Genomic DNA, 27,433 nt, shown 5'->3' on the forward strand with positions numbered 1-27,433 from the left:
TTAATTCCTGTGATCAAAGCTGAATTTTCAGCATCATTACTCCATGATCCTTCAGAAATCATTTTGATATGATGATTTGCTGCTCAAGAAACATTTATTATTATTATCAATGTTGAAAAGCTTCATTTTCATGTGGAAACTGTGATCATTTTTTCCCCCCTCAGGATTCTTTGATGAATAGAAAGTTAAAAAATACAGCATTTATTTGAAAGAGAAGTCTTTGGTAACATTATCAATGTCACTTTTGATCAATTTAACGCGTCCTTGCTGAATAAAAGGCTCATTTCTCTCTCTCCCTCAAAAAAAAAAAAAAATCAAACTGACCTCAAACTTTCAAACAGTAGTGTTTATAACTTGAATACTTTTGACCTGCCATAATTTGTGTTTCATAGACACACAATGTGATTGGAATCCCATCTAAATTGAAAATGTCTGTTTTTCTCGCACAACCTCAAGGAAAAAATTACTGACTGAGCAAATTACTTATGTTTTTTTTTCATACCAGAAGGTCCTCTGAGAAAACGAATCTTGTCCAGATAGGAATCTCTGTGATTGCGGTATGTTATTGTAACTCTTCTCTTCGTTTATTTTAAACCCTCGCCAGACACTATAACTAAATCTCATTTTCTTGTTAAACTGCCTGGGGAATCATTTTGGCCAACTCTCTGGGTTAGTGGTACCGCGCGTGCCGCTGGCATTTCATCCGACGTAAAAAGACAATTACATTACCACAGTAAATCTGATCTCAGAAACCACGGCCACTGTACAAGCAGAGTCAGGTATGATCATTATCCTAATGCATTCCTTCCCTTAATTACATACATAATGATATAATTATAGAATTAATTAATTGGGATAGTGATGCACGCATGATCTTCTGTAATGACAGACACTCCCATCTTAGAAACAACCACAAATATTGCAATCCCATCCACATCTGTCCATCAAAGCATCCTGATTTAATAAATGTAGCTCAAACATATTTTAGAAAACAAATGCAGTCCAGAAAGAGCTATTAAAAAGGACATTCAGCTTTTAAATGAGTCTTATACGATCTCCTTCCATTGTCAGCATTTGTGATTATAAAAAAAAGTCACACTCTATTTTAAGGTGACATTTTTATAGTGTAATCAGTACTAATTAATATTAATTAACTAAATGTACTTACTAAAGGGTTATAGTCAGGGTTTGGTTGAGGGTTAATTTCTTGTAATTATGCATAATTTACTGTTATTGTAAGTACATGTGTACAGTACATGTAACATGTGCAACTACGCCACCTTTAAAAGTGTTACCTAAAAACTGTGGTCACCGATTTATGTACTAATCAAACATTGGTAATTGTAAGATATACTTTGAAGTACCTTGGAGTCACACTACTGTTACACTACTGTTCAAAGGTTTGGGGTCAGTAATATATATATTTATAAGAAATTAATACTTTTATTCAGGAAGGATGCATTCAATTAATCAAAAGTGACAGTCAGAGATATTTATAATATTACAAAATAAATGTTGTTCTTTTGAACTTTCTATTCATCAAAGATTTCTAAAAAATAATCAGTTTCCACAAAAATATGAAGCAGTGCAACCATTTTCAACATTGATAATAATCAGAAATGTTTCTTAAGCAGAAAATCATCATATTAGAATGATTTCTGGAGGATCATGTGACACTGAAGACTGGAGTAATGATGCTGAAAATTCAGCTTTGATCACAGGAATAAATGACATTTATTTTAAATTATTTCTCAATACTCTGAGTCTGGTGTATGCCATGTCATACCATCACTGGCACCACCACTGTTATTTCACAGCTAAACGAGAAGAGATTGTACATGTGTGAATCTGTATGCGACTAATTAGAGTCATTAGTACCATTAAACTCACACACACACACACCTTTTCTGCTCTTTCAGCCCTTCAACCTGTGACCCCGTGACCACACACTCTCCATTCGGCCTTTCACCTGCCCAATAAACTGCAGTATTCTCTTTTTCTTTCTCTCTCTGCCCATACCTAATTGGTCATGTCATTAGAGCGGCTTTGTACCGGACACATCCCTGCCTGCAGGCGCCACTATTATGGCTTTGTGTGTGTGGGTGTGTGAAAGAAAAGGATGAACAGCAGATGTAGTGTGGTTGAGTGGATGAATGCTGAGTAAGTCATTGAGTGTGTGTGTGTGTGAACTCCAGGGGTTCACGCCCACAGAAAGCACAGCTGCAGTGTTTAACAGACAAGCACAGCCTTTAACACTCGCTCTCTCCACCCATCCCAAGAAACATCATTAAAGAGCTGAAGTCATATTTGAAAACTGGGAGGATTTGGACTGATCCACTTCACCGAGAGACGGCGATTACTTGAATTAAAGTAGATCAGTCATGTCCTTAAATGAATTTTCCTGGTTAAATCCTTTTCCCGGTCAACTTAAGCTGCACGCATGCAACATACGCTGTCGATTACCACAGAAAATCATTGCCGAACGTTGTAAAAATGAAGGAAAACCACGTTTGCACTTTGCAGTAACAAATGTACAAGTCTAGGCAAGGGTTTAAAAGCAGAAAGGTGAAGTTTTGTTCATGCACTTCATAAAAAACGTTTGCTTTATGAGAGGCACGTGAACTTAGTTGTGTATTACAATAGTTCCTGTTAGTGTTTAATGCGAACACGTGCAATATTTGCTACAACGAAAAATGACAATGAACTAATTAATGTATAATTAATTATTCTAGTGCTTCAAACCTATTAGGCTTCCATTGTAAATGTATTAATTTGAATATTTTGTGAGTGACAGGAAAGACATTAATCATGAAAAAATCCATTTCAAATAAATGCTGTTCTTTCTATTCATCAAAGAATACAAAAATATTATGCTGTTTTCAACATTGATAATTATAATAAATGTTTCTTGAGCAGAAAATCAGCGTATTAGAATGATTTCTGAAGGATCATGTGACACTGAAGACTGAGTAATGATGCTGAAAATGCAGCTTTTATCACAAGAATAAATTACATTTTTAAATATATTCAAATAGAAAACAGCTGTTGTGATAATATTTCACAATATTTCAGTTTTTACTGTATTTTTGATCAAATAAATGCAGCCTTGGTGAGCAGAACAGACTTCGTTCAAAAACATCTTACCAAAAATATAACTTTTGAATGTAGTATATGTCTGATTTATGTCTCATTCAATCTTCAAACGATGGCAGTCATGTGTGCAATCACACTGCAAGACCGTGACCCAACATTTTGGACACACTGGAGACTAAATTTGATCAGAAAGACAATTAATCTGCCATTTGTGAGCGTGTCATATTAAGCGATCAAAGACTGGTGATTTCGCCCTACGATGAAAGAAATCTTTTGCAATTTCGCCATGAAACTTGTACGGTCGCTTTTGTACAAAAGTGTCTGCCACATGCAGAAATGTAAATGTACCCAGGATGCACAGCAACTGTAATGTAATAGCGAATGAAAATGTGTCCAGCCGTAGGACACTGATGAAATTCACAGTAATCCTCTCCTGATCTCTCCACTTCCTACCTATTTTCTCTAGTTGAAAGGCAAGACCTTCATCTCACCTCTCTCACTCACTGTTTTCTCTCCTTCTCAGTGTCACAGTCTTTGTCTAATTCAGTCCCATCTGTCCTGTACTGTCTCTCTCTCTCTCCATCCGTGGCCTCTTATCAGTGCTGAAGTTGCAGTCGTTGTCGATATAAACTTCCTCAACACTTAATCTTAAAGTAGAAAGCCAGTGTGTTTGCGTGCGTTATATTGTGAACTCAACATTCTCTCAGGCTCTGTTTACAGCTGGTATTAAGATGCGTTTTGGTCGATCGGATCACAAGTAGACGAGGGAGACATTCCCGTTTACACCTGGTGTTTTAATCCATCTCTTTTGTCCATTTTTCGACCACTTCTGTCCTGATGTCTTCGAGGCGAGGGTCTATGGGCGGGTAAATGTATGTTTTTTTTTTAGATAATTCGATCTAATGGACAAAATAAGCTCTCACAATGCAGTGGTGGAGGAAGTACTGAATCTCAGTACTTAAGTAAAAGTACAAATAACCAGAGACATATTTACTTTAGTGAAAGTAGAAATACCACAATGACAACCCTACTTAAGTAAAAAGTACCTGATTTTAAATGTACTTTAAGTATTAAAAGTAAAAGTACTTGCATAACAATTTATTCTCTTAATGTCTATATTTAATGATTAATAAAAGAGTTAATCCTAACTCATTCAACCTAATAATCCTATAATGATATTCAATAATGATGGAAAAGCCGTTATTTTTTAAGTTTTTGTCACCATTTCTGAACAAGCTTGCAATTAGGCAATATACACATCAAGCTTAATTTGACGGGGTTTGGCTGTAAACGCGATTAATTTATGGCGTAATTCTGAACCTCTTGGCTTGCCATACTAATCCTAACCAAACGTATAATAGGCTACACACGCACCCCACACCACTACTAAACCTACCCATGCGTATCCTATGCACGTAAAAACAAATTTCCGCATATAAATTGCACGATAAACACACTGCGTGCTATAGAGACGCATTTAGTGTGACCGGGTTGATATGGCAACCAAACTTCACTGGTGAGACAAACGTGCGACGAACGGACGGTCAGGATGACGTTTTGGCAGGGGAAAAACTGATCAGAAAATGTAACGAAAATGTAACAGAACGTTGTAGAAATGTAGTGGAGTAGAAAGTATAATAATTGCTGCAAAATGTAACGAAGTAAAAGTAATAAGTATGCACTATTGATTCTACTTAAGTAAAGTAAAGATATGTGAAAAATGTACTTAAGTAAAGTAACGAAGTATTTGTACTTCGTTACATTCCACCACTGTCACAATGTACATATGAACATGACTGGAGACGACGGAAGAACATACGGAGAGCATCAGCTTTAGTTTCTGCCCTGACAGCCGCAAGATCACGTCGAACACTGTGAGTGTGTGTTAGAAATCAGGAATGCTGCAAGAACATTGTGCTTGGTACGTTTTTCCTCTTTAAACCGAACTTGAGTCTCCAGCCGACAAAGTTTAAATCCCGTCTGACTAGAGCTCTTCTCATAATGTTTACACGTTAGTTCAGTAACGTTTCTTCTGTGGCTGTTTGAACACATTTGATCACATGAGCGTTTACACTACGACAGCAATCCGGTCGAATGTGTTTTCCACTACCTCTGAAAGTGTTCAAAAGCATTTTAGACCCCGTTTACACCTGTTTTTAGTGTCGTCCACTTGTGATCCGATCGACCAAAACGCATCTTAATACCAGCGGTAAACAGGCCATCAGTTTCATACTTGATAGTAAGTATATAGATGGAAGCGTATGTTCAGAATGGCGCATTGCTTTCTGTAGCGTACTGTGCACAGTATGCATGGATGACAAGCTACATTATTTCAGTGTACTTTAGTTTAACTGAAATTTGGCTCTACAGCTCATCGTCTTCACGTTGAGCTCAAATTATCTTCAGAGAAGTCTGTTGTATTCCCTCTCTCTCACCTCTACACTCCAGATCTCCATGGCTGGCCTCAAAGCCCGGCAGGCAAGTGCAGGTGGTGGTGGGCTGGTCCACCCACTGTCCATCTTCTCCACAGAACATCTTAGGCGGTCTGGGATTTGGTCCAGGCTGAGCTGCGTTTGCCACACACTGGCCCACTGCCTCCTGCACCAGCGAGCGAGGAACCGTCTCCGGGAACACGGATAGTGAGCGCGTGAGAGCCGGACACTTCTTAAAGAAGACGCGCACGGATAAAAGGGCCATGCACGCTCCCTGGGCCTGGAACGCCAAGTAAAATCCCCGTTTGGTCAATGGGCCCAAACGCAGCGTTTTGATGTTTGGCTTCTTCTCTCCACCTGCACGGAGCAAGAAGTCTGCGGCCACCGTGTCGACCTGATGGAAAACAGAGATTCGGCAAAGACTGGTGAGATCCATAGAAGAGAAAATCACAAATGTGATCTCTTTCATTCATGAGTCATTCATTCATTAAGAGTTATTAACTCAACTGTCATTAATTTGCACTTAAGTACAATTGCTCACTGCTCTATAATATATATTCAGATGACCTTCATTGGACACATTTTTTAAGGAGTTCAACAATACTTTAAACTGTTCAGAGATTTGAGATTTGAAGTCAAAGATCTCTGTATAAACGCAAACATTTCTTAACAAAGTCTCCCAAACCTAAATAATGTGCACTTAAAATATATATTTAAAAAAAAAGATACTTGCAGATCAATTTTAGTATTTAAATAAAAGGCCACTTAAGTGTACTTAAAGTACACTTTCATAACACTTAATTTAAATCATTATGTTTTAATAATCTTTTGTCATGCTTTAAAGAAGTACACGTGTTGACTGACATTAAAGCACGTGTAAAGTACTGGATTATAATTTGAACTGTAATGTTATATTCAATATTTAATTTAGAGTTAATGTATTTTAAATGTTCTAAATTGCAACTTCAAATATTTAAATATATGCATGACATAAAAGTTACGTTTAACTATAAATGCTTGTCGGCACATATCTCAGTACACTTCTGCCATATTTAAGACATATTATAGACAATAAATATCAAGACAATAGAAGAAATTATAAAATGACATACTAAGATGTACTAATTAATCATTTAATTGCATTTAATATAAATGTGAAATGTGATCTGAAAACATTACATGCAGTTCACACTTAAGTATATGCTTTTAAAGTTCTGTAATAAGTACTATTTTTTTTAAGTGTACTCATCTAAAATTGATACGAAATCTATGAAATTTTCCTTCCAGTAACGTAAATAACTATTTATGCAGTTTTACATTTGCAGTCTAGTGTGTATGAGCACCTTGGTGTAGGGGTTCTCCATCCATGCGGGGTGGCTTGCCGTCGCGTCATCCGTGTCACTCTGGTAGTAGTAAAGGTTAAAGGTCTCTTTGCAGGACCGGTGATGCGTGATCCGCGATGAACATTCGATCATGGTGAAGAGCAGCTCCACGTACACCTGAGACGCCCCTCGCCGGTCGATGAGTTTACTGCGCAGCCAGTGACTGGACGCGCCGTCGGCCTGGCAGATCTGATAGGTCCTCACGCTGTTGTTCTCCTCATCCAGGCCACTGACCTCGTCCCACTGCACACACAAGAAGAGGAGATCAGTCGTAATCACACACACAGCTTGCACTGAGCATTTGCTCTACATGTAGGGTCAAATCTGCAGGTCTCACCTCAGGTTTAGTTCGAGAGAACGTCGTCCACTTCAGATCTGATGTCTCAGTCTTTGTATTCATCAGGACCTCTGTCAAACAGGGAAAAAAATATGACTTTAATTTTTCCCCTTGAAAAAGAAGTGTGCTTAATTGTGTTCAATGGGTCTCATTCATGAAACACGAGCAGAACGAATTTTTGTGTAAATCGTGTGTAAAGTGGTTCTGGCGTAAATATTCGGATTCATTAAAATGTTCGTATTTTCCAAATGTTAGTTGGTACACAAGAAATCTAAACCTGCTCCCAGCCACGCGTAAATAGTGCGCTTAACACCCGAACGTTTTGCTCATTAATAACTAAGGCTGCATTTTAATTCACCTTAATCGGGTACATATTTGCACAGCATTTTGAAAAAAATATTATATATAGTAATTACATACGTTTTTTCTTATTATGAGAGCCAGAAATAGCATCTGCGATGGTGGTCCTTCTCCAGTTTAATACTATTTTTCCGAAGTGAACTAATTCGTTTTTTGCTCTCAAGCTTAATGTCGAACCATTTTCTTCTCACTTCTGGGAATGTTCGATTAACAGATGAAACTCCATTAACTGCATCTGTAATATGCTGCCAAGCTTCCTTTTTTTTAGGACCCGATACGCCACTATGTACGCTTGAAAATAAAATGTGGCGTTTTGAACGAACTTCTGATAATAAAACTTCAATTTCTGCATCTGAGAATTTTTTTTTTTCATTCGCATTCATGTCATAATATGATGCCCATATATAGTTGTCAGTCGGATTTAATGGGCGGGATTTATGGTAATTGAGAATGAACGTGCATGCGCATCCCATTTACGACTGATTGGAATCATTAACACACACACACACATTTCACTATCACATCTGACGTTTACGAAGTATTTGTGAATCAGGAGAAGAGTTTTCGGGAAGGTCTCTTTACGCGCAAATCACTCGCATATTTACTCGTATATTTACGAATGTTTCATGAATGAGACCCATTGTGTACTAGTGTACTTCAAAGTGTACTCTTTATCCATTAAATAGATGAATCAAGACTTGTGCTTGCAGAAGACTCTGTGATTGTGCGTCCCCTATAAAGACTTCGACAATATTTCAAACTGTAGATATTTGCCAACATACACAAGATATCAATAGAACTTTAAATATTTCTCAGCAAAGTTTCCCAAGCCCAAATGATGTGCTTCTGCTATCCATATTCATTTTCATAATTATACTCTCTCTCTATCTCTCTGCACCCGTTGTAATAAAGAAGTGCACTTAATTGTATTGAATGTGCACTTGTAAATGTACTTCAAATCTTAAAGTATAATTTAAAAAAAACTGTACTTGCAGATAATGTAATATTAATGGCCACTTAAGTGTACTTAAAGAGTACACTTTCATGACAATACGTTTTAAAAAGTGCACTTAATTTTACTTTAAATAATTGTTTTCATGCTTTTTCCGTGCTTCACAATAAGTACACTTATTTTGATGCGTTGACAAACACACTAAAGCACATGTAAAGTCCACTAGCAAAAGCAGCAGCGAACATCACAACCAATAGAAATGCATGCAGATCTACGCTGTTTTTCAGCACAGTATGACAGGGCAACATCTGAGCAATAACATTTTTCCTCCAAGCACACAGAGGGCAAGGGAAGTTCCCCAAGGTTTGATGGTTTGGTTATCGAATCATGGCCAACAGAAGCTTTAGCAAAAACAACTAGAAACTGTGGGTGATTTTCTCTCATACTGACGTGCATAGCTCCAGGGAAACCGACGGACATGGGAACAAGGGCACAGCCTAATTTTACACTCACACACATATACAGTCAGTGACAATACAAAATCACTATATAGAGTTTCAACCCAGCGGTGAATGATGGTCATTTAATTACCAGTGAACATCCTTCCTTTCCATTTCCACTCTCTCTGCTCTTGATTGCGTTTTAGCTTGAACTGGCTGTTGGTCATTACTTATTGATGGTGGTGATGGGTTTTAATCAGTCACCCCCACACACACACGTATCTGGCCCCGGGGTTCTTGCTATGGGAGCTGTGCTGGTCATGTGACCACCCGAAGCCACCATACAGTTCAAACCGGCTCCAATCACAAAGCTCCTTTGATCTAAAAATACTAGCACCGAATAAATTTCTCCCTCTTTCCCCTACTGTTATTTGTTCAAACTCCTTTCTTATTCGTGTCTCTAAGGAGAAACACCTTTATTGCTCTTTTTTTTTTTTTTTTCATGTGCTTTCCCCATGAGTGTTGGAGTTTAGCATACAGAGATGGAATCAATGTGTCTCTGTCTGTATGTATCTGGGTCGAGACTTGTCTTGGGGACTGGAAGCTTTCTGTTGGTTTAGACCTCAGAAAAGCATCAATGACAAGAAGAAAAAGATTATGTTTGAGCCCTGATGGCCTTAGGGAGAAATGTTTAGAATGGATATTAGCTACATATACTTTTTTGATATTGAGATATTGTGTGTAAAACAGTCAACAATAAAAAATCATTTCAAAATTGAGTATGGCACAATATCATTACATGACATAACTATGTTGAATGTTTAATTCTGAGAGTGAAATGAAAAGATGAAAAGTACGTAGTGAGAGATTTTTCGTATTGTGCTGTACATCAGAGTGAAATAGATTATTGAAAATTAAAAATGTGGTTGAGTCCATCAGTTGTTGACTGGATGGAGGCAGAACGCAATCTTGGGCGGGGTTTAAGAAGACTAAATGATTGGAGACGTCCGGCGACGTCACCAGTATGAAGTTCGGCAGATCAAGTAATGACATTTTGATTAAAAATAACGAGGTCAAAAAAAAAATCAAACATATGCATGGATGAATCATTCACAATTTCAATGAGATGCATTTAGAAAATAGATTAATTTAAATCCAGATTTGTGTAAAAATATTTTGTAAATGTTTATGTGAAAAATTGCTTCCGTCTTATTTGTCACACTGAAAATATGAGTAAAGTGCATAGACAGTATAAGAAGTGGACAGAGCCATCTCATTGGAACTCAGTTGAGACAGTTGAAGCCCATTTTTAGCGATTTTTGAGCACTTCCGTTCCTGACGCGCAGACTCAGACCGACTCAAACTAAGCTTGATGACGTGAGCAACCTGACTGACAGACGTTAATCTTCTAGTAGCTGTGCGTGAAAACTGCCAACGTTAATCTTGCAGAGACGGGGAACTTGAGCAAAGAGTTCTTTGGCGTGAGTGAGCAGGAGTAAGTACTCCTTTGCTTTTATGGACTCATTATCTATGGGCTTCTCCCTTGACGGGACGTCCCCCCGATTGCCTGCGAGCTTCTCCTCCTGTCTGTACGGTAATTTCTGTACAGCGCGACAGAGTCGAGTGGTTATGACGCAATCGTTAGCCTATTTTTACTAAATCTGTTTCTACGGGGCCATAGTGTAACATAGAAGGTAATGGAGCCCTTTATACATTGTCATGTTTCTTTAGAAATAAATAATGGACAAATGGAGTCTTTAAACGCCTCAGATGTAAAGTTATTCGCTGTCAAAGTGACGCCAAAATGAATGGGAGTCAATGGAAATGCTAACGCAAGTGAAGTTCTGCTACAACATGGCGGCACCCGGCCGGCTTCAACTTCCGGTCGATGGATTACCCCCTTGCTAAAGTGTGGTGCATTTTGGGACACCATTTTCAACGCAGTGTGCTCTGAACAGGGTTATTATTAACTAAAGGTTATTAAAGCATTCACTTTGCCATTTTAACACCGAACCTAAAGGCATAGGGATACGTTCACAACCTGATTGTTCGGCTTTTATAACGTATATTTCACGATGGAACCAAACATCCAAAACAATATGTGTTCTGGGCTAAATGCTCATTGTAAGTGCGTAGCAACATATGATGTTATTCTGACCGGCTGAGAACTCGTGAAGGGCTTATAAAATGTGTAATGAAGTCAAAACAGTGGCAGGAATCCCTCCGTCACACACAAACGCACAGATCTGCTGTGACTGTGAGGAGACACGGTTCTGATGTACCGAACTATGATGAGCAACATCGCGACTGTGACGAGAAAAAACAGGCATGCTTGAGCGTTCTGTCATTTTTAGTGTCGCATATTGTCACATAATTTCCTGTTTTTGGTTCGTTTACATGTCTTTGGTCCGCGTTGCGTTCATATTTCATTCGAACTTCACCAGAGTTCGTTTGGAAGCGGACAGATGGCAGCGTTCACACTTATTCAGATGAACCGTACTAACAGAGCAATCGCATGCCGAGTGTGAACACACCCTGAAAATAAAAATAAAATCTAATTCAAAAGCAATGATACTTAAAATAACACTGGCTCTGGTTGTATATTCTGCAAACATTGTATGTACATGGTATTTTGTGTGCACAGATAGTTGACATACTACATTACTAGTATGAGTAGCCTAGTACACCACTCCAAACACCTGATGTGCCTCTATCTGTATGTATCTGGGTCGGAACTTGTCTTGGGGATCGGAAGCTTCCCGTTGTTTGGTTTTCACCCTTAGAATCGCATCAATATTAAAAATCAAAATCAAAAACTGTTATTTAAGCCTGTATGGCCTCAGGGAGAAAGCTGGCATGTGCTTTCTCTCACTCAGTGACACACATGCCATCCATCTACATTTCTCCCTCTGTCTGTCTTTCATTATTTTCCCCATCACTTTTGCTTTTCCTGCTTTCAAATTTCACATTCCTTTCTTGCCATCCGTCCGTTTTCATTTCTCTTCTCAATAACTCCATATGTCTCCGTCCTACTCTTTATCTCTCCGTGCCTCCCTCTATCCTTCTCTCTTCTGATGTCGAGAGGCTGTGGACGGCTGATAACCGGCGTCCAGCTCTGAGAATCAAAGCGAGTGACGCCCGGGAGGATGAAAGAGGGATGAGAGGAGGACACAGGGCGGGAGCTTTTGGAGAAGAGGGCAAAAAAGAGGGAGAGATGGAGGCCGAGGGATGAGGCACCGGATATATGACGGTGATTTCCCACTGCGAGTTTTGCTCCGAGTTCAGAGGGAAAACAAATTACAGGCTCATCTAAATTAAAATGCACACACACACACACACGAATCTCATGAAACCTGTCCAAAACATGCCCAGGTCATATTTCACTAGGGATGGGTACCGAAACACAGTATTAAACGGACCCCGAAGGCTAAATTATGAAAGATCGCAGTATCGATAAGCTACGACGTTACTGGTTCTGCCCTCGGTAATAGAGGAGGTAATACTTATTAATTATTGCTATATAGCCGTTATCTCGCTAATTCTATCTTGCCAGCCAATTCTATATGCAATTATATTAAACCATTTGTCTGAGATGCATATTTGCTATTCACAGTCTCTACTGTTGCTAAATTACAGGGCGTGTTTGATAGTGGTTCAACGGATCTCAAAACGCACGGTTCGGATCATATTACGGATTTTGAGTCACGGATCGGATCATTTTTCAGATCAGCAGGAAAAACAATATTTGCTTTTATTAATTACTCAAAGCACACTTTGGGTCCTTCGATACCACAGCAAAAACTACTAGCCTAACTAATACATTTCAAACTTATTAAAGGCAAGTGAACAGTCAGCAATAAAATAAGAACAAAATACATTAGTTACAATTATAGATTAACAAAACACAACAAAGTTACAAATAAAGTAAAGTCTAAATGTAGTATTCAGGTATAGAAATGTAATAATTAGGTCTAAATATAAAATAGCACTATAGTGTACACTGTATAAATTAAATATGATCAAAGATTCATCTTTGTTAAAGCTGTATTTGTTATTTGCTTAACATTAATGACAGTCTGAAGAATAGGCTTCATTTTCTTAAAGTGCACTTATTATGCTTTTTGGATATTACCTTTCACATAGTTTTTATTATCTCTGTTTGTGTATGTAAAAGGTCTGCGAAGATCAAAGTGTAGATAAATAGAGTTACAACAGAACAGAGTTAAAAATCACAACAGACTGGGCCATCTGACCAATCAGAGCAGAGCATGCTCTCGGAGAGGCGGGGTTTAGAGAGACTAAATCCTTAAACCATTACAGAGAAATTCGGTAATGCTTCATTGTATATTATGAGAAAAATAAAGTGCTTTTTGACCTTGGACCTTGTAAACGTGTTGTAGGAGACACCAAAATAAGATTAGGAGCCTTTAAAATAGCATAATAGGGGCACGTTTTGTCTTTTCTTGTTGGTGTGAAATACGACGTGGACATTCATCCATGAAGTTTGTGTGTATGGTACCAGGTTACAGAGGACTACGGTGTGTGATGTGATAGATTATGGTCTGTTTCGCTGTGTGTGTGTGTCCCTTTATGTAATTACAGTGGACTATCTCCTGCTGTCTACTCTATCATTACTTATAATGGGGCAGGGAAAAGTGCATGTGTGTGTATGTTTCTCCTTATGGCTCGCCTCAAAAAAATAGGTTAGACACAGCGAGACTCCAAAGTTGACACAAGGATTATCATTCACCTGACACACACACACACCTGTCAGTGAGTCTTTGGCCTGATATCATCATCACCGGCTGCTGTTCTGATGGATTAAGCTCCCGGTGGGCGATTTCTGTCCGAGCTTGTCTTTTTTTGACCCATTTAATGCAGTGGTCCCATTTAGACACACCGTACCACATGGCTCTTACTCTCTTTAGTGATAAACCTGTAGCAAACTCACTTTTATGTCTCAATTTTCATCTCCTGCAATGAGTTTAAATGGAGCGCTAATGGTGACTTAAAGTCGATTTTTGAGAAAAAGACACCAATAATCTCATAAGTCTCATGCCAGAGTTTCAGCGATTTTAATATCTAAAATACACTCAAATTTGCCAACATGCAAATTTTCTGTCATCACGTTATCTGAGCCATGTTATCCAGACAATCCAACAATTGTCTCTTATTTCTACTGATGAATTTTAAGAGAAATTTGGTCAGGAAGTAACAGGTAACTTCATACACTCGAAAGTTTGGGATTGGGAAGAAGTCTCTTATGTTCATCAAGGCTGCATTTATCTGATCAAAACAAAGTCAAAACAGTAATTTTGAAATTTAAAATTTGAATAATGTAATTTATTCCTGTGATTCAAAGCTAAATTTTCAGCATCATTACTCTTCAGTGTCACACGATCCTTCAGAAATCATTACAATATGCTGATTTGATCCTCAAGAAACATTTCTGATTATTACCAATGTTGAAAACACATAATATTTTTGTGGAAACTGTGATGCATTTGTCTTCAGGATTCTTCAATGAATAGAAAGTTCAAAAGAACAGCATTTATTTGAAATATAAATCTTTTGTAACATTATAAATGTCATGTCTGTCACTTTTGATACATTTAATGCATTAATATTGAATAAAACTATTCATTTCTTTCAAATACACACACAAAAAATGTACTGACCCCAAACTTTTGAACAGTAGTGTATGTGTTTGAATAATCTGATATTTCCTGACTTTGATTGATATGAATAAAGGCAAACAGGACTGTGTTTGTGTCGAGCAAGTTGGCATGTTAAGACGTGTGTGTGTGACTCGTTTGTTTCTCACTTCTGCAGTTGATAATGAGTGTTTGTCTGCTTCATGTTTCTGTCTAGTTTATGACTGTTTTCTATGAGTGTGTGTCTAGAAAACATACCAGCCCATGGAAAACTATTGCTCAGAGGTTGCTTTTCAGGACACTTAATGGAGCTCTCACAATACTTTAAGTAGCCACTTTTAAAGTCACACAACTGTTGATATACAGTAGAAGTATAAATCTGCCGATAATAGAACAAGCTCACTAAGTCCCGAGAGATTTTGATGAGAAATGTCAGAAAATTTGCAAATCAAAGTCTCCAGACCTTGGTATTTTTTGAGATCCGAGAACATAAACATTATTGAGACGAACTTACTAGTTAGATTGCTAGGATTTTTTTTTTTTTTCAAGGCTTAAAGGGATAGTTCACTCCAAAATAAAAATTCTGTCAGTAATTACTCTCCCTCATGTTGTTCCAACCCCGTAAGACTTTCGTTCATCTTCGGGACACAAATTAAGATATTTTTGATTAAATCTGAGAGCTGTCTCCTCCATAGGCTTCTAAAGGATCGAAACTGGCCGGCCCAGAAAAGTTAAAATAGTCCGAGTGACTACAGTGGCTCAATCTTAAGTTTATCAAGCGACGAGAATACTTTTTGTGCGCAAAAAAACAAACAAAAATTATGACTTTATTCAACTATTCCTCGAGATTTCACGTAGTGTAATGGCGCAACGGTTCTGTGTTGTACGTCACATGATCAGCGTCGGCCAATAGTGAGCCTCTGTGTGACGTACAACACAGAAGCGCTGCGCTGTTACACTACGTCATCTCGAGGAATAGTTGAATAAAGTCGTTATTTTTGTTTGTTTTTTTTGCGCACAAAAAGTATTCTCGTCGCTTGATAAACTTAAGATTGAGTCACTGAAGTCACTCGGACTATTTTAACGATGTCTTTCATAACTTTTCTGGGCCGGCAAGTTTCAATCCTTAAGAAGCCAATGGAGGAGTGAGACGGCTCTCAGATTTAATCAAAAATATCTTAATTTGTGTTCTGAAGATGAACGAAAGTCTTACGGGGTTGGAACAACATGAGGGAGAGTAATTACTGACAGAATTTTAATTTTGGGGTGAACTATCCCTTTAAGCAAAAGCCTCCATTTGATCTCCTAGCTATCTTAGAGAAGTTTAAAGTTTTTTTCTAACAGGAATTTTTGATTGTAAAGCACACTGTGGTCCGTGACCTTGAGCTGGATATCATGCCTTGAGTGTTTCCTATCTGCACTCCAAACCTCTTTAATTATAGACACATCCTCACTTTCTCTCAAAGGTAAATGACAGAAGACCAGCACCGGGCTACAATTAGTCTTTCACTTTAATTAAGGAAAAGAGACAGTGCCAATTACTGGAAGAGAGAGAGAAAGAGAGGAGAAAGTGAAAGGAGGGGGGAGGGATGCAAAATGGAAAGGGAGTGAAAAAAGAGGCCAAGGAGAAAGAGTGTCAGAGGAGAGATGAAAGGGAAAACAGGGATTAGAAAGAGATGGATGGAGATGAACAGATAGTGAAGAGAGATGAGCTTTAATATGAGTACTGTAGCGTGACAGCATGTTTGAGAGTTTAATTACTGAAGCACACCTGGACTACTGATGCCTCTGCCAGGGATGAACTAAACTACACCTTTAAAAAATCATTGTCTAAACGATTAGCCGTGTTAAAGTCAACAGGAGATCTCAGTAAACATTCCTCGTCAATTCATCAGTTCACCTTATACCAAAGAAAACCAGTTTGTCCTTGTAATCTTTCATCGAGTGCGATAACTTATTCAGCCTCTCAAATGACTTTGCTTTCTGGCTAACATAATCAAGCCCTCTTATTTTTCAATCGCTCCAACCACCAGGCATCCATTTTTCATAATTACTTTGTACACTTTAGCATACTTTTAACAAGAATACTTATTACGTAAATACTATACTTGAATATACGCGCTGAATGTAATGCTTTCAGACGATCGTTAAATGCAATTAAGTTTAAATTTATATTAAATGCAACTATCTGGATTTTAGAGTATTTTTGACCTACTAAATAGGGCATCTTAAGTAATTATAATTGCTTTTACTGTCTTTGAAATATGGTTCAAGTGTACGGCTGAATCTACTGATAAGCATTTATGGTCAACTGAAATATACTTTAAATGTCATGTCTTTTCTTGCAATTTAGTACATTTGAAAAATATTAAGTTTAACTGTAATACGGACTAACACGTTACCGTTAAAATTATAATCAAGCACTTTACATGTTTGTTACTCGACACATCCAAATAAATGTACTTCTTTAAAGCATGACAAAATATGATTAAAACATAATTATTTAAAAGTGTACTTAAGTGTGTTAAGAAAGTATATGTTTGTAGCAGTGGAAAAACATTTTTAAAGAGGTTTTAACATGCTAAGAGTTACTTTTATTAGCTAAAAATAGTATAATAGGGAATATAATTAATAGAAAATCTCACTAGTCGACTTCACAAATCATTTACGAATTGCACAAAACGAAAACGTTGACCATCCTATTATTAGCTTCTATACCGCTAAGAAAGAGGACAAACAAGTAAGATATCTTTAATATTTTAATTGGCTACTGAGCTATGAAAAAACAACCTGTGAGCATTTACAAACAAAAAAAAAACTTACCAAAACAAACAACCTTTCACTACATAAGCATATTCACCTTATTTTCCACGACAACAAGGGTGACGCCATTACGTTCGTTTTGTCATCTTACTTCCGGCTGAGAGGGACTTCAACTTCCGGCTGAAAGGACCTACGCTAGTTTCTAGACGTAATTCTATATTTGTAACGGTAAAATATGTAATGTATTATATGCTCAGTTAGGGGCTGCCATAACAATTGAATTAAGAGGATAGAAAAAAACGGTGTTACGAACACAATGTAAAGCGATCGGAATGTTGTGGTGTACTACGATTTACACCCACCACCACCTAAAGACGAGGAGCACCTGAGGCCATGGCGGAAGGCGATAAGCTTGAAGTGCCCACCCAAGCGCTCTTAAGTGTGTTCGTTTGTACCATTTTATGGACGGGAAGCCGACTGACGAACACCCTTTTAGCCCGAGTAAAGGCTCGGCTACGATGTTCTGGTAAAGATCATCGCCGGGTGCTGAACAGGTTGTCAGATTCAGGTAAGCTAACTTGCATAACTGTTGTTACCTAACTTACCTATCTATGTGCTTGTTAGCCTAACGTTAGATTCGTGAAGTCCGTTCTATGAATACATTTAAGATTAGTAACGAGCCGTTAACAAAATACAACGAATCTTGCATGATTACCATTGGCCACCTATAACAGTCATATTTCTTATATTTCGTTTACTTTGTGATATGGACCTAAGGGTCTGAAGTAAAGAATGAATGAATGAATATTCACGATAGTACAATATATTATGGTACATTACAGCCTTACAATAGCTCACATTCTTCCTGTAAGGAGGCCAGCTAGCTCTCATCTCTCTTTCAGATATTGATCTACGTAGAGATTGTGTGTATACTGTCTCGTTTTTAATGCATCTCTCTTTTTCACACTGTTCTAAGTATGAATGCCATCATAAATTAATTCTCATGATCTATGTTAAGTAACTGTTACTAATGTAAAAATGTTTATGGTTATATTATTTCCTTAGATCATCAATGAGCGTCAGTGTTGCAGTGGACAACTGTGAGGAGGATCACAGCCACATGCCCCAGACCTGTGATGCAGAAACACAATGGGAGGATCCATCTGTCTCTGACCACAACTATGCTACAATATCTCAACTCAACCTGAAGCCACCTACATTTGAAATGGGAACACAATGCGTTGAGCCAGTGCTATAGTACATAACTCTGCTGAGAAACGACCACCTTTGTCAGCGGGTCGACATTGGATGCATTCCATTCAGTAGCCGAGCACCTCACCAGTTCATACACCAACAGCTTTCAGCTACACACTTGAGATCAGCTCCTAATGAAGCTGCGTCTTAATTTATTGCAGGGTGATCTTGCTGTAAGGTTTGGTGTTTCTCAGTCCATTGTAAGCAAGGTGATTTCGCGTTGGCTTGACATCATGGAGGAGAAGTGTTTCCAAACACAACATGTAGGGCTGCACAATATATCTAAATATAACAAATGAATATATTGCAATATGCATAACTTTTTTAGCTTTAATAAGAATCAGTGTATATATATATATATATATTTAATTCATACAGTGAAAACTAAGCAGTGTTTTATTTTTACATTTGATTATTCAGTTTCTGTTGTTAAATAGACCTAATGTAGGATAACCTGAACCCCTTAACCCCGTGGTTTACACTGATGTTAAAATAACACTTCTTATGCTACAGTAAAACACTGCTGTTCACTTTCACAAGTTGAAGGGATGTTTTCTTGTCACAAAAAAATTTGAAACACGTATGTAGGTTATATAAGTTTAAATCTAAATTAAGTTAATTTTATCAATTTTAAGCACAATCGTATCGAATATCGCATTGTTTAATGAGTAATCAAATTTTTTCTTCAATATCGTGCACTTAATAACTTCGTCCAGGCGATGAAGTAATGGCAGACAGAGGCTTCACCATTACCGATCTCCTCTATGAAAGGAAGGTGAAACTTGTCCTTCCTGTAAACTTTTACAATGTGCCCATATTTTACCTGTTATGAAGTTATTTTTATAAACCTTTACAATGTGACCAGATTTTACCTGTTATGAAGTTATTTTTATAAACCTTTACAATGTGACTAGATTTTACCTGTTATGAAGTTATTTTTATAAACTTTTACAATGTGACCAGATTTGACCTGTTATGAAGTTATTTTTATAAACCTTTACAATGTGACCAGATTTTACCTGTTATGAAGTTATTTTTATAAACCTTTACAATGTGACCAGATTTCACCTGTCAGTCATTTATTATTAAACCATATGTGAGCTCTGTAGATTCCCTTTAAAACTTAAATGAATTAAGTCTTCTAGTTAGAAGGAATAAGTCACGTCAAGTTTGCAAATGAATACCATCTTGGTTTATTACTTAAGACATTTAAATGGTGAAATGTATCTACATGAAGGTCAGTAGAAGGTGTCTCTAGCTTCCTGAAAACATCAAACACTTCTTACAACTGATTTTATACAACTTATTTAATCATTTATATTTAACCAATTACCTCATCTCCTATCCTTAACTAAATATTCTCATTCCTTCTTATTTACACATAATTTGTTATTGCTGCTCCATCAACTCCTAACAGGACGAAGTAGTTAAATATGTCCACATAGGTTAACTGTTACCTCTGGCCACGTTAACAATGACGATGGATGAGACAATGTGAGACCAACTGATCGTCCTATGAAGTTTTCTCCGTGCTCCCAGTTTAAAACATTTATGGTATTAACGTTATTTGACATTTTGCTAAAGTTTTGGCTAGCTAAAAAACAATCTTCTAACAACTGAAATAGCTACCGGATGTGCCGTGCCAGTTTAGCGGAAGTCGGATGACAAAATGCGGAAGCGCGAAGTATTAAAAGTGGGCGGGGCGGAATAAGGTGAATAAGCCGACCTGCCAACTCACTGAGAGCGCTGAAACATCTGCAACTTGCACAGACAAAATCCAACTTCTCAACCTATCTTATGAAAACAAGGCTTTGTCTCTGAAATAGACCACCGTGAAAAATGATTTGCCTCTGTTTTGCGTTGTTGGACAGGGACACGTGAAAGGAAAGCGGACCGCTCCTAAGTCCACGCTAAACAAATGAACAATACTTCTCTCGTCTCAACTCGTTTACATACTTCATTTGGCTGACGCATCTTTGAATCTTGTGTATTCGTTTCCTAGCATTCAGCCGATGAGCAAATACACACTAGACAGTGTTTGCACTTGTATTGCTGTTGGGAGAAAATGAAAGAGAGAGAGAGAGAGAGAGAGAGAGAGAGAGAGAGAGAGAGAGAGAGAGAGAGAGAGAGAGAGAGAGAGAGAGAGAGAGAGAGAGAGAGAGAGAGAGAGAGAGAGAGAGAGAGAGAGAGAGAGAGAGAGAGAGAGAGAGAGAGAGAGAGAGAGAGAGAGAGAGAGAGAGAGAGAGAGAAATATAGAAATTGTTTGCCTTTTGACACACACAAAATAGTAAAGCCTGAAACATTCTCTATGTGTGTATGCAAATGTTTGCCAAGTGCATTGAAAGCGTATGTCCCTGTTGTTCATATTTAACTCGTGTTATTGTGTTACTGTGGCAATGGCAAACTTCAGTACTAAAGGGCCGTACTTAAACAACCCTGCAGAGATTACATATTTTTGTAGGCCGACCCGGAGGGTGGTGATGAAGTTTAATGTCCCGACAACCTCTTTAGTCCCATTTAGATATTTATTAGCAACTGCCTTTTCCAAGACAAGGTTTTTTTTAAAAAGCACAAGGGGGTATTACTGCATAAAACGTGGAAATATCTTTATCTTGTGTTGTTCACCACAGACCTTATTTCAGGCATTTAACCAAAAACCCATTGACTTCAGGACGATGGAAACGGAAGAGCTAAAACACGGGTTTTGTCTTACAAAAATACGTCATCTATTCTCTGCAGAACTATATATATGAGTTTGCTTCAAATGTTTGTATGATAGTATACAACAACACTAAACAATAAACTGATTGTTGACGAAGAATCTCTGCTATTGTGTGTGTGTTGCGTTCACTTCCATTGCATTAAAGTCCCACTCCGATCATATTCTGAGCTATTTTTAAACATTCCCAGTGGTCTTTAAATTAATGTTATGCCATTTTTAGCCAAAATCACAAAACCTGTGCCGTTTTCTGGGACTTCGCTTCAGCAGAGCGGCAGTAGCTCATTAGCAATTCGCCTCTGCGTTGTGGGCGGAGCCGTTGGCACGGAGACGACCCTCCCCCTGCCCGTTGCTGAGAGCTCTGTCTCTCCCGCTAGCTTACACCCCCAATACCGGTGGGGCAACAGTATTATATACACGTTAATTATTATTATCCGAAGTTAATCAAAGTTATCACCGATCACCGATCATTATTTCACTCCAAGACGTCGCGTGTGGAGACGCCCAGTGGAGTTACTACGTCACAACTCCAGTCTATTTTAGCCGGCATTTTAGCGTCTGCTACTGATTCACAGCCATTTGAATGTAGAAATACTCAGAAATACAACTTTGAGCTTATTTTTCTCAAGATATGTCCTCTAACATCAGAAAAATGCCACAAGAACACGTTAACACCTAGAAAAACATTATTTTCATCGGGAGTGGGTCTTCAATTGGAAGCAAGACACTTGAAATCAAGCTTGGGTAGTTAGAATCGTTACAGTTCAGACCTAAATAAAGTACGTTTTGGACCTGAAATGTTATCTAAAAGAGCACCAATGTCCAAATATAGGCTAGATCATCATCCTGCTCATACTATTATTGTAGCATATATGTACTATGCACAGCACCTGTTGGCTTAAAGTATCTGTATAACCATCTACATTCACCTAAATGTGCATATACTACTGTATCCCACAAGGCAATGCGCTGAACTTGACCTAACATTTCCTGTGTGACTAACCAACACCTATTTCTTGATTTATTAATCAATAATCTGGTAAAAGTTAAAGATTTTCACACACACAATTGTATAAAACTATTCAGATATATACCAGGCGGTATGCAGTGTATACTGAGTGCACAGTGTGTAAACTAATATTTCATTCCCAGCATAGCCAAGGACTTCCTTTGCAATCTGTTGAACTCTTGAGAACTATTGATGTGCAGGCCATCAGCTTTTATTATCATTATATCCCCATATGGCTGCTCACATGGTACATCATGAACACACACACTCTAAACTGACCCTTAATCATATCCACTCCAACACACACACACACACACACACACACACACACACACACACACACACACACATTGAGTAAGTGTCAGTAGGAGCCAGAAGCCGTGCTGGTTTGATTGGTGTGTGAATAGAAAAAGCAGACTGTTTCTGTCTGTTGCACGTGTGCACACACACACACACTGACCCAGTATAACCCCAGCAGATATCTGATACATAATACACTCTCTGCATGACTCTCCTCTTTCAATCTTTTGTTTCCTCCATCTCCTTTCTTTCCTGATCCCTCAATTCCTTACCCAGCTTTCACTGAAGATTAGAGAGTGAAGGCAACATGTGTGCTTACCCAGAACAAATCGAAAATCTCACACTCATAAAAACACATTATGCATTATGACTTCGCATTGACCTCTTCAAGTCATGTCATGTGTATGTTTATTTAGCTATTCTTTGGGGACAGAAGTGATCTAAATACGACAAAACCTCCCCCTTTGGGGACTTCCTAATTTATAAAAACAATGTTTTTGTTTTAATTAAATGGAAATGGGATATGCTTAGGGTGTGAGTTATTAACTTTATATCAAAAACAATTCTGGCATGCCCTTATTGAGCTAAATAAATGTGTATACAAGACCACGTCGTAGCTTTTCTGAACTATACAAAAGCAACAACATATTTTCGTTGCTTATGGGACCGTTTGAGTCACAAATATTAAGAAATATGAATTACTTTAAAGTTTAAACTACATTAAAAAACATTGTTAGACAAACAATGGTTGTTACCAATTGAAAATTTCCTGAACAAGAAATCTGTAGCTGCCTTGATTAATTTATTGGATGAATGAGGCATTTTAACAAACACATTAAAATTGACAAAAAAAAAATTGTTACTTGGGACCATTTTTGTGTTTGTCAATGCACACACACACACACACACACACACACACACACACACACCTGACCTGTTTTAAGAGCACCCAGAGACCTTAGTGAGGAACATTTAGTAATGTGTCTCTGTTTTTCATTATCTGTCTAAACAAAGGGTCTTCATGATTAAATTATGCCTGCGGTTTATCTGTCAACGCATTAATCAGTGTAATTAATTCACAAGGGCCTATGTTCATAGTGTTTAATGTGATTTACCAAAATAGGATGTGTGCAACATTCACATCAACCACTCATTTTTTTACATTACAATTAGAGCTGCTTATGGATTTAAGGCAAGACAGAACATGTGGTTTAAAGAAAAAACTAATAGATATCACCATACTTTCCCTAGTCGATTAATCACGGTACATTAAGGCATTTCTTTGTTATACAAGTTTTCTGAAATGTTGTTTAAATATGCCAGTTACGCATTTCTAATTAACTCTTTCACGACCATTGATAGAATTTCCTGGCTTATACGGTAGGGGGCGCTATTACACATCTTCTGATCATAACACAGTTGAAGAAGAAGCAGAAACAAGCGATAAAAGCGCTGCTTATGCACGTTGTAGTCAAATGTTGCTTTTTTAAATTAAACTTAGCCACATTCATGTGTTGATGAAAACGAATGCATGAAGCTTCAAGCAAGAATAAAAAGTGTTTGTTGTTTGTTTGTTTAAGCAGAGACTTTGATCTTTCTTTTGATGTATTGCATGTTCAGATATTCTATCATGCAACAAAATATTCCGGGGGCCATGAAAGTTTTTGAAAATTATTCAAAAACGCTGGCGGTGGCTGGCAACTTTTTTTTTTTTAAACGCTGTCGGGGAAACTGCACTAATTTGCATAAACTTCCAGAACAGAAATATGAACATTGGATAAAGCCAGGTTGACGACATATTACAGTTAAAGGTTTTTACAAGGAGGATTTTGGATATCTTATCACTTCATAAATCAGGAAATACTGTCAACAGCCAGAAAAAAAAGAAAAATCCCCATATTAGGAATCAGGTGAGTGTTATATTAAGAAAAAAAACTTCTGTAAAAAATCTTAAGAATATAAAACTGTAAAGATTGGTGTGGATTGTAAAGTGGAGATGTCTGGCTCAGTGCAGGAGAAAAAAGGGCTTTAACGATACTTATTGTAATTGAATCTGCAGATGCAAATAGATAACGTGTAATAACAAACACTTGAATGTGTATTTTTCTACTATTTTGGATGTTTTCTTTCCACTAGTCTAAAAGAAGACAAGTTATGCAAGCAAAATAGCCCAAATTGGCACAAAATTGACCAGTGCATGAAAAAAACAATGTTTTGCCTGTAGTGTCTTGCCTTAATTAGCATTCGTATCACAAAACACAACCAGTAAAGATGGATCGGGAAAGAATAGGGAGGGGGTCGCACAGGTACAGGACAGGGAAGGAGAGCAGAAACAGGAGGAACGTGCTGTGAACTGCAGAGAAGACGAATGGCTTTGAAAGTGCAGTCCCCGACGGGGGGGCAAGTGGGGGAGAGCAAGCTCAGGAGAAGCACAGGACCCAGGCTCATTTTTGGGGGATAACAGAGATCCCACACTGGGCCGTAATGGGAGAACTAACAAACGGTTCAGACAAGAAAGCCTGTGCTGTGTTTGAAAAGTATGTGATATATACGACAAGATTGGTGGAAGGGTTCATATTCCTTACCTGGAAACACATTATTTCCTTATGAAACTTGCAACTGGTTTGGAGATTTGTTAGCCTGGAAAAACCCAGACAACTGCCGGCAAATTTAGATTTGCTCTGAAAGTTAGTCTGGCAAAGAGCTCATTCAAACCCATTTCCAATCCGCCGAAATCGAGGCACCAATCAGAAACGTTGGGGCGGCTTTACACGATGACGACAGCGCTGGGATTTTGAAGCAGATTTTGTAGCCTACATTACAAAGATGGATGCCGCCGTCGAACATCACTCGTTCGAATCAGCTATCGCGTCTGTTTTAAGCGATTTGAACGTTTCCTTTTAGTTAAAAACCGAGCAAAGAACAACACTCGGAGATGTGTCTCCGCCGCTCTGCATACGTCATCTCCTTCATCGCTCTGATTGGGTTTAGGTCTATCCGCGACGTCCGTTGGTGACGCCCCTCTGGAAATGATTTGTCTATGACGCTTTGCCAGACCATAACTCAGTTACAACTGAGAATGGTCTGGTTTTAACCAGGCTACAGATTTGTTGATGTACGTGATACAATTCTAAGTAGTTTGTTCATCCCATGGGTAACTAAGAGATAAATAGAGTTGTAATGACGAATTGAAAGAAGTCAAGAACTCTAGAGCTCCTGCAAAAGGTTTAACGGATACGAAAAGTGTCTTAATAAATCTGCAGATTAACCAACCTGTGGATATATATAGGATTTTCATAATCAAAAATGCTTTTTAGTTTGATTTAAGAAAAGAGTTTGGCAATTTAGCTGAATTCTAGGTTTGGAGAGAGAACTAATATCTTTGAATGAGCACACATTTTGGTGTACTGTCAAATATTATAAGTCGCACAAGCCAAGAGTTTCGGTATATTATATTAGGTATATTTCAGGAGCAGCAAAACTGCCTGAGCTGCTCAATTCACTAATAACCAGAACCAACCGTTCATTTCTATTTAGTATCTGACAGACTGAAAATGTGGAAGTGAAGGGATTATTTCAGACTCATAACGGCACTCCTAAGGGTGAAGAAGACAAACAGTTCAGCATCTGACTCTCTGGCAAAGAGTACAAGAACAGCAATACTATCAAATAATCAGAGTTTCCAACCGAATAACCCTAGCCATACCACAAACCTTATAGACAGATGTTCCAGCTGTTCCTGGTTGATAAGAATGACAATGTTATACTCGACTAAATGGTGTTAAAGTGAAAATGATGTCATCAAGTACTCACTATTGTTGTTCCAAACCCATAAGACTTTCATTCATCTTCAAAACACATTCATATATTTTTAATGTAACCTGAGATTTCGGTCCATCCATTGGAAGTCCATTCGCCCAAAACTTTCACACTTTAAAAAGTTCATAAAGAGATTGTAGAAGTAATCCATGTGAATAGATTGCTTTATAAATGAACATTTTTATTTAGGCTTTTATTCACATATAAATATTGATAATCAAACATATGGGCCATATTTATTGATCTCTATGTATGTGGCTCGACCAAGATATATACGGATTTATTTTACAATCTCTCTATGAACTTTTTGAAATATCAAAGATTTGTTGGAATGGACTTTCAATGGATGGACAGAAATCTCTCAGATTTCATTCAAATGTCTTCGTTTGCGTTTCAAAGATAAACAAAACTCGAATATGTTTGGAATGACATCATGTTGAGTAAATGATTACAGAATACTGAATCACTTTTGAGTGAACTAACCTTTTACGTCTGGCACAAGTTGATTCGTTTTACACAAGTTGAAACAGAGCTGAAATGTTGACTAGAGGAAGTAGTAATCGGCAGCGGCACACCTAACTAACACCTAACAAATATTATTATTTTTCGTAAATATCTATACACTGTAAAAAGTTATCAGATGACAACTTAAAGTGAGGAAACCAATTGCCTTAAAATTATTAATTAACCATGCGTAGTTGAAAAAAAAACTTTTTTTTTTTAGTTATGTGGAAATGTTAAGTTCACATAACTTATTTTTTTCAATTATGCATGAAGTTATTAATTTTAAGGCAACAGGTTTCCTTACTTTTTTAAGTTGTCTTTCTCAAAAGTCACCTTTTACAGACGTCCTCACAAAACTTCATTCAAGATTCTCTGAAAGCAAATTTGATTGTTATATATTTGCTCCTCAGCTAAA

At 37.7% G+C, this 27,433-nt stretch overlaps 1 protein-coding gene across 2 annotated transcripts in view; it reads right to left on the reverse strand.

Moving 5' to 3' along the window:
* Positions 1-27,433, reverse strand: part of ephb4a (eph receptor B4a) — a 56,476-nt gene that overhangs the window by 23,729 nt on the left and 5,314 nt on the right. For both annotated transcript variants that reach the window (XM_056247410.1, XM_056247409.1), the window contains exons 2-4: positions 7,245-7,315; positions 6,869-7,150; positions 5,529-5,919 (exon numbers count right to left, since the gene is read on the reverse strand). In XM_056247410.1, coding sequence (XP_056103385.1) covers positions 5,529-5,919; positions 6,869-7,150; positions 7,245-7,315 — 744 coding nt within the window. The remainder of the gene's footprint in view (positions 1-5,528; positions 5,920-6,868; positions 7,151-7,244; positions 7,316-27,433) is intronic.

Source organism: Rhinichthys klamathensis, unplaced genomic scaffold (genome assembly GCF_029890125.1).
Source record: "Rhinichthys klamathensis goyatoka isolate OS25496 unplaced genomic scaffold, OSU_Roscu_1.1 h1tg000046l_1, whole genome shotgun sequence".
Lineage (NCBI taxonomy): Eukaryota > Metazoa > Chordata > Actinopteri > Cypriniformes > Leuciscidae > Rhinichthys > Rhinichthys klamathensis.